The sequence below is a fragment of the Centruroides sculpturatus genome, unplaced genomic scaffold (genome assembly GCF_000671375.1).
Source record: "Centruroides sculpturatus isolate CEXI.00-Female unplaced genomic scaffold, Cexi_2.0 scaffold791, whole genome shotgun sequence".
Taxonomy (NCBI): Eukaryota; Metazoa; Arthropoda; class Arachnida; order Scorpiones; family Buthidae; genus Centruroides; species Centruroides sculpturatus.
Genome location: NW_019385097.1, coordinates 195,529 through 204,082, shown reverse-complemented (window position 1 = coordinate 204,082; position 8,554 = coordinate 195,529). Strand labels below are relative to the sequence as shown.

General features: G+C 29.5%; 1 protein-coding gene across 1 annotated transcript; it reads left to right on the top strand.

Moving 5' to 3' along the window:
* Positions 1-4,238: 4,238 nt before the first annotated feature.
* On the top strand, positions 4,239-8,307 carry LOC111634630 (E3 ubiquitin-protein ligase MARCH5-like). Its single transcript, XM_023379458.1, has 4 exons — positions 4,239-4,367; positions 6,684-6,814; positions 7,376-7,735; positions 7,830-8,307. The coding sequence occupies exons 2-4, from the start codon at positions 6,698-6,700 to the stop codon at positions 7,947-7,949; spliced, it is 597 nt and encodes a 198-aa protein (XP_023235226.1). The 5' UTR covers positions 4,239-4,367; positions 6,684-6,697; the 3' UTR covers positions 7,950-8,307.
* Positions 8,308-8,554: the final 247 nt, after the last annotated feature.

Below are 8,554 nucleotides of genomic sequence, written 5' to 3'. Positions count from 1 at the left end.
GTTTTTTTTTTTTTTCCTTTAGAATTAATTATTCAAAGATTAATTTCTTCTGTAAAATACATCATCCTTCTTAGTGAAAAATGTCTTACATTAAATCTTTTGGAATAAGTATATTTTATAAAACAGTGTGAAATTTGAAAATTTTGAATTTAAAATAATTTTCTACAATGGTAGATTTAGATTTGGTCTTCTAGAGACTTGTAGATTTCAGGGCTTTTAAATACATTTAAATATATGCTTATCAATACTGTCTTGGTTCAATGTTTGAAATGCATTATATTGTATCAACTCAAGGATTCCAGCAAGTGTTAGATAATAGGAATTTGCATTATATAAACTTAAATAAAACAAGCTTATTCCAAGTCCATAATTACTTAGTGATTTGTACAGTATAAAATTGATGCTTTCAATTTTATGTAACAAATCAAAAAATATTTCATTTTTTTTTTAAACATTATTAAAAATACAATATTGAAGATTTACAATTTAAAATTATATAATTTAATTTCTTATATTTAGTTATTGGTTCATTTAAAAGACAAAAAAAATTATTTTGATTGTATTTTTTAGTTTAAGAAAGTTTAGTTTTGAACTTTTTAGTTTTTTTCTTTTCATTTAGTAAAATACTATATAAATCTTCCCATAGCTGGTTATATACTAGTAAATAATACTAACAAAACCTTCAAACATTGTCACCAAATATAATTGCTGGTGTATTTTTGAAGATTTTGTTGGTGTTAATACTTTATGTATATGAGTATAGACAAACATTGTACTGGGCCTTATCTTCTAAGTCAGGGATGGGCAATCATTTTCTATGTAAGGGCCGCATTTCAAAACTTTTGAACTGATGCTGGCTGCATACAAGTTGAAAGAGGAAGCAAATGCCAATAAATGAATTATTTATTCATATATAATTATAAATTAGCATAGGTATACTTAATTTAGCTTCTGGAGCTGATGTAAACGTAATATATTGGAAATATTTGGTTAAAAATTATTCACTGCTAGTTTTAAATTAGATGGTTTCTTGTTTTAATTTTTACTAAATTCGTTGTGGGAAAAACTATTCACATACATAAATTGTAGAAAATAATGTTTGAATTTTGCTGCATACTTCCTAAAGCTGGGAAATTGATATATTTATATGTATTTTATGCAATGTGGACCACAAAAAATATTAACAGGGATGGACCTGTGGGTTGCAGGTTGTCCATCCCTGTTAATATTTTTTGTGGCCCCTGTTCTAAGTAATAATTAAATTGTACAGAGTATATTACAGATATACATACAGAGTAATGGTAGTAGACTATTGTTACTTTGGATGTCCTGACCCAACCCACCTTGATGGGGGAAATTCTGTTTTGGTTCCTGTGAAAGATAATGGTATAGTTTAAGATAGAGTAGTAGTCACTCAAAATCAGTACAAAATGTTTTTGTCTGGTTTAAAATACTTAAAGGAGAAANTTTCCACATTTGATCTCAACTTTCGTCTGTCTAACTTCTTTCTTGAGTTAGATAGTTATATGAATAGGGCCAAATTTTAGTAAATTTTACAATAATAATGTTATCATAACCCAGATGAGTCTATTTGTAAAAATAAAGGAAGAAAAACTGGGTCATAGGGAAAAAATACATTAAAAAAAATTATTTTTGTAAAAAGCTTAAAGCCCATTATATTCAGTATCTTCCACTCTATTAAAATAAAGCATATATATCAAAAAAATTTGAGTTTGGAAGAAAAATATAATACAAAAGACAATGTCTTCTAAGTTAAATCCTGCTCAACACTGGTAAATTACAGTGATACCTTGGTTTTCGTCGATAAACTGTCCGAAAACAATCGGCAAAATGTGAAACCTACGAAAACCGAGGCAATTATTTCCATACGAATCAATGTAAATCCAATTAATTCATTCTAGACACTCCAAAATACATACCAAAAATACATTTTATAGAGAATTAATATAGCATTAAATACTAAAAGCAATAAGAAATTAACATAAAAGACTAATTAGCATTAAGATGAAAGCAATGGAATTGTTCAGCTAGACATGCGGGGTAATGTCTTGTCTTGTAGAAGCTAGTTGGATATGAGCTTCTAGCCTATATTGCCCCGTGGTAAAGTCTGACATAATTGTCATGTAATAGTAGTTGTATGCATTTATGATGGTCGTATCGAGGGAAATAATGCCTTCCAGGAAATCCGTTTAAGGGTAACTGGCCCCTATTCAGGTGTTACAGACTTTCTCAAGATTAACAAGTTACCCGCCATTCGATGTGCCGGCGATTGTACTAATTAGGGCCATACAGAGCCATCTGATGTGCCGGCGGTTGGAGCCAACTTTATAAATGTGAATGAGAGTACTAGGATGTAAAACATCTTACAAAGCCAGGATAATTTAAACTTGAGTGAAACTACACTGATTATAGCAACGCCAGGCAGTCAGATGGCTGTGTACAGCCCTAAAACACTTTATTATCACATAAAAGCAATTATTCTCAAATTTTTCAAGATCTTTTTTTATTTAAATAAGTCATATAGTGTCTTTCGGATATTCACATGAAGGGCCATCACAACCTATCCAACATGGATTACCTTTCAAATATTAATTACAAAGTCATTGACAATCTTCTCTTCCAGGAGGATGTCAATGACTACTATTGGTCTAATTACTTCAACTCCTTTTGGTAACAGTCCCTTCTTTCTATTCTACCAGTGGTATGGTGGCATTCAAATAGGAAAATTACATAATACAAGATTACCAGCCTGTACAAAATATGATATAAGTGATTTTAGAGGGTGTCAAGTTTAAATATTTGGTCCAATCTTTTTTTATTTTTATTTTGCCAAATTGACTTATTGGAAGATTACCAAATTGCCAAATTGACTTATTGGAAGATTCTGCTAATTGATTGTGAGTGGTACAGTTTTTTAGAGTTAAATTGTTTTAAATGTCATATTTTTTCCTAATGTTAAAATATCATGTTTTCAATTGGTATCTACTTGACCAATGAAATTGTGCCATTTTGTACCATCCTAGTATTGTGATAAATGTAACAATGGTAGGCTGAAATAACCAAACACTCTATATGGTGTTTGTTTTACCGTTCGTTATATTATAGTATTTGATTTATATAACTATAAAGGTTATCTTACGTCACACTATCGGAACCTGTGACCGGTGCTCTATGCGTATACGTTAAATATTGCTTGACAAACGTTTTCGAGCATTCTGTTCGCTCTTCTTCAGGTCAACTGAAAGAATTCCCCGGACGGAGTGTATATTATTCTTCTCTAGGATTGGGTGTCAGTTCTGAGGGGGTGGGTCGCTTCTGGCATGTGCGGCCGTGCGGCGGGGGGAAGCAGCGGATTGGCGTCCAATAGTGATTGCCAGGCCATAGACAAGGTCAGTTCCTCTTTCCGGTTAATGCAGGTGGTTAGCCGGTTGGCATTGTGGATAGTCGCGGCTTCCAGCCATCTGGAACCATTCCAGCCAGATTCTTACATAAGGGTTTATGTAAGATAACCTTTGTAGTTCTATTATACAGTATTATAGTACAATATTTGCTTTATATAAGGGTTAGAAGTATGAAACAATCTAATAATCTTAACCTTTGTTGTTATTTTTTACACTGGCAATGTCAGGCTCATCTGATACAGTAGAGCCTCGAAAACTCGGCCTAATGTGGACCGAAGGGTGGCCGAGTTTGTGAAAATGCCGGGTTATCGGGAATGGGGTTAAAAAAGGATAAGTATGCGTGTTTCCTCAGAAAATATTGTACTGTACTTGTATGTATTGTTTGCTTGAGAATACAACAGAGAATAAACTGCCCAAATTTCCTTAAACAAAGGAAAAGTACGTCCTTTATGAAGGCATAGAGCCTTTACTACATGAAAATGAAAATTAATGAATACACTGTGTACAGTAATTTACCTGATAAGACAGACCTCAGAAAAATAGTTTATGAGGCATAAAGCTGTCTATGATGAAAATTAATTATCTAAGGGTATTTTTGCCCTGCCAGGGTATGGCCGAGTTATCCGGAGTGCCGAGTTTTCGAGGCTCTACTGTATTTATATATTTTGACAGAGTTACATTGTAAATCTATATAAATTAAAAAATTATTAATTTTAATTAAATTTTTTAATTTTAGCAAAAGATATTGTTGGATATGTTTTGCAACAGAAGAAGAAGATCAGGCAGCCACTTGGGTTCAACCATGTCGATGTCAGGGTACTACTAAATGGGTTCATCAGCATTGCTTACAGAGATGGATAGATGAGAAGCAAAGAGGAAATAGTGCCCTGAAAGTTAACTGTAGACAATGCAATTCAGAATATGTGATATTATTTCCATCTTTTGGTATGCCTTTATTGATTTTTAAATATTTATTATTGTTAAAATAAACTGAAATTTTTAGTGATACTTGTGATACATATAATCATTGTTTTCTAATGATTATTCTGGAATGATAGTCTTAAAGAAATTCATATGTTAAACTTTCTGAAAAGCTATTGATATAGAATTGGCTAAGGAAAAAACTAGAGGTGATGCATCTTATAATGTCTCATCCCTTTGAAAATACTCCTCCCCTTCAGGCTGACCACTTGCACTTGGAATTGGATGGGGTTGCATCTGGAGAAAGGTTTAAAAATGTCTTTGAGACAATGTTTTTCTTCCAAACTGATTTTTAGAAGTGCTGTCAGAACTTTGCCAGTGCTTAAAGGAGAAGTTTTTTTATTTGAACATCAATCACAACGAAACAGTGGGTGTTACCACCAAATGCAGTTTGCTTCAGTCACTGTGCTGAGACCTCTTCAGTGGATTATTATACCCCAAAAAAAAAAAAAAGATCAACTCTAACCCCCATTTTACAAATTTAATTACAGTCGACCCCCCCTATAACACTGTTTATAATTCCGTTTTATATGAATTCCATGTTATATGAGTCACTTAGCTTTTACAAATACATGTGCCAGGCTGTGAACGGCTCACATATTTGTAAAATCTAAGTGACTCATACAACATGGAATTCATATAAAATGGAATGATCAACAGTGTTATAGGGGGTTGACTGTAAATGAATACTTTTTTTAATACTCTAACAGTCTTATTTCAGCATACAGCATTATTTTATTTAAATTAATCTTATTATCCTATTTTATTATACTATGTTTAATTCTTTATTTAACAATATTGTTTTGCCTATATAAAATTTTAATAGTATATTTGTTAATTTTACAATTAGTTTTATCACAATGTTGAAACCAAGGCAGTGTCTTTCAGTTGATTAGCCACTTTGTGTTCTGATAATCTTTTTCTCCGGGGATTGCTTTATTTCATCAATGAAACAGTTTTCTTGTTTACATGTACACATGTAACCATTCCTGCTATTTTAAGTTCATTCCTTTATTTTGATTGTTAAGACTAACCCTATAGCTTGAGAACTGGGAGGGGAGAGAGAAAAAGATAGAGCATATTCTAACCTATCACTGTTAGACAATGCTCTGTGTGTAAAAATATTACTTCCTAATAAAAAATAACTTTTTTTTGTTTTTGATTAATGAGTAGAAGTAACTATTAAAAAAATATACCTATTTGAGTTTTTAACCTGGCAACCTAATTTTTTTATGGTCTGGCCCTTTCCTAAAAAAGTTTGCCAACTCCTGGACTAAGCAATTCCAATGGAACATAACTGTTTTGAGGAACTGTTTAACTCAGTAGTTTCAAGGAACTGTTCCATACTTAGAGAAAGAGTTCCAATAGTTTCAGTTCCACTTCTGAAACTGGATTTCCCATCTCTAGCCAAATACCAAACACATTATTTAAATTTTTATATACTGTTTGTGCAGCATTGTATCCTTTCCAACACTCATAAGCATAATATGCTTGATATGATTTTTATCTGAAGGCAATAAACACTAAAATGGATGCACTAAGTACAATTAACTCCAAAAACATTAAATCTAGTAACAATAAAATATTATTAAAGATGACCTTTAAACAAGGATGAAAATGTTAGTTCAGTTAATAAATTTTTATTTGTTACTGGGTTTAGGTGATTTTGGAGTTAATTGAGTTGAAATGTCTTCAGATATAATTTTAATAAAACAAAATGGGTATGAAACAATTGAAATGGGTATTAAATACTCACACAAAAACCTTTTAAAATGCACTATATATAACTTTATTCTAATGTTTTCAGTTGTTTTAAACAATCTTCAGGAAAAGCATTTCAATAAGAACAAAGTTATACATATTACATTAAAATGTTTTGAGTGAGTATTTTATAAAAGTGCAGTTTAGAATGGAGTAAATATTGAAATGGGTATTGTTTAGGGTCTAGGAATGAAATCACTTTATTTTTAACAGGAAAATTTATTCCGACTTTGAACAATTCAGAGTTTGAATGGCCTCCTTGAATGAATAAATTTGAAGTATGAGGAACCATTGTGTATATTTGATTTTAATAAATTTTTCTTATTATCTATAGTTCAGATAGTGAGTTTTCTTCTTGCATAGTTAAGTAGATTTAAAAGTTGTATAATCTTAACTTTGAAAAGAACTTATAGGATATTTTCTGTGATTATAATTTAAAATGTAGCTCTGTATATAAATATTAAAGTTATATATTTCTATAAAATTATTAAAATATCTAATAATTAAATTACAATTTAGGTATATTCGTATACATGATGGATTTGGCTGATAGATTATTATATAAAGTGTGTCCATTTGTGGCTGCAGGAGTTGTTGTTGGTTCAATTTATTGGACTGCTGTTACCTACGGAGCAGTGACTGTCATGCAAGTAATTATAATTTACTTAAAATAATATATGAATGATAGATCATTATAAAAATAGTTTTTTTTTCCAAATAATCAATCTTTCCATCCATTAATGTGTCATATATTAAAATAATAATTTCATGAAACCTAACAAATTTTACTCCAAATACTTTTAGATTCTTTAATTTAATTAAATGAATCTCCCAAAACAATAATGTAGAATTTATTTTTACAATTCTTATCTCTTAAGAAAAAAAATACAATTCTTCTCTTTTAATATGCTTAACGTTAACATTTTTCAAATTAACTTTTATAATTAATAAATTTGCTGGACTTCAAGGAAAATAAGTTATTACTTTAATAGTAGCAATAATTAAAATGAAATAGTTCAGTGTATTTAATTAATAATTTTGAAGTAATTTTGACTTCATCTTTAATGGGATGTAAATATTTTTATTTCTACAATAATCAGTTTTTATAAAAATATCTCTAAAAGTTTATATAATTAATTAAATTTTATTGAAGTATTCATAAAATATAGAATCTGATTTTTTATATATGTTCTAACATTATATTGTCTTAGGTTCTTGGCCATAAGGAAGGACTACATGTAATGGAAGAAGCAGATCCTCTATTTTTATTAGTAGGTCTTCCAACCATTCCAGTGATGCTAATTTTGGGGAAAATGGTACGTTGGGAAGATTACATACTGAAATTGTGGAGAAGGCATTTTGGACGTATACCAGGCTTGAAAAATCTTCTAAGTAGTGTTGCCCTGATGCACTCCTTCAGAGAATATCTTATAAATGATAACCTGAGTTATTCAGATCCAGTATCTCATACTCGTGCACTCTGTGGTGCCTTGATATTGCCAACTGTGGCTACAGTTTTAGGAAAGGTGTTGTTTAGCAGTGTACAGTCACGATTACAAAGAGCCCTTTTGGTTAGATTTTAATTATTTTATTTTTATAACATACTTTTTTAAAGTTTCTGAATTCTGATTTTTAAATAAATAATAATATAAATAATTTGTTTAGGGAGGATTAACTTTTGTAGCAGTTAAAGGTGGAATGAAGATATATTTAAAACATCAACAGTTCCTGAGACAGTGTCAGCGAAGAGTACTCAATTTTGAAGAACATAATGATATATTATGAATTTGAATTAAATAAATTAATTTTTAAAGCATTCATTTTAAATATCAATATGTTACTTAATGATGCAGTTTCTAAATTTTGCCCTTTATAAAAGTATTAATGAATGTCCTATATACATATATGAGCCCATATATATTTTTACAATAATTGTATAATAATGGAATTCTTATAAATTTTTTAAATGAGATCTCTATGTACATTAAGATTTGTTACATGTAAAATATATTTATAAGATAAAAATTTAATATATATAAATATATATATTTACTGTATATATTTATATTATGTGAATATGTGAAGTACTTCTGTAATATAGTTGTAATATTAAAAATCAATACTATTTTCCCATTTTAAACACTAATTTGTTATATTTCTTATTTCAGAATGAAATAGGATTTAATGAAATTTTGAGGCCAAAAAGAAAAAGTTTTATTTTTCATAAATTGTTTATCTATAATTCTTTTGTGTGTTAAATTTAATTTAGAAGAACTTTTTCTTATTTAAAATTAATTCTAACAGAGAAAAATTCTGTTATATTTAAGATTATCAATAAGTTTATTAATAGATTTATTAGTAATCTTAATGTAGCAGTATTTTTCTTTTTC

What these genes read in the sequence shown, in the direction of transcription:
- LOC111634630 (XM_023379458.1), top strand. Translation starts at nt 6,698, where the DNA reads ATGATGGATTTGGCTGATAGATTATTATATAAAGTGTGTCCATTTGTG. An exon ending in GAGCAGTGACTGTCATGCAA is followed by an intron (nt 6,815 to 7,375) that starts GTAATTATAATT and finishes ATATTGTCTTAG; the next exon opens with GTTCTTGGCCATAAGGAAGG. An exon ending in GATTACAAAGAGCCCTTTTG is followed by an intron (nt 7,736 to 7,829) that starts GTTAGATTTTAA and finishes TAATTTGTTTAG; the next exon opens with GGAGGATTAACTTTTGTAGC.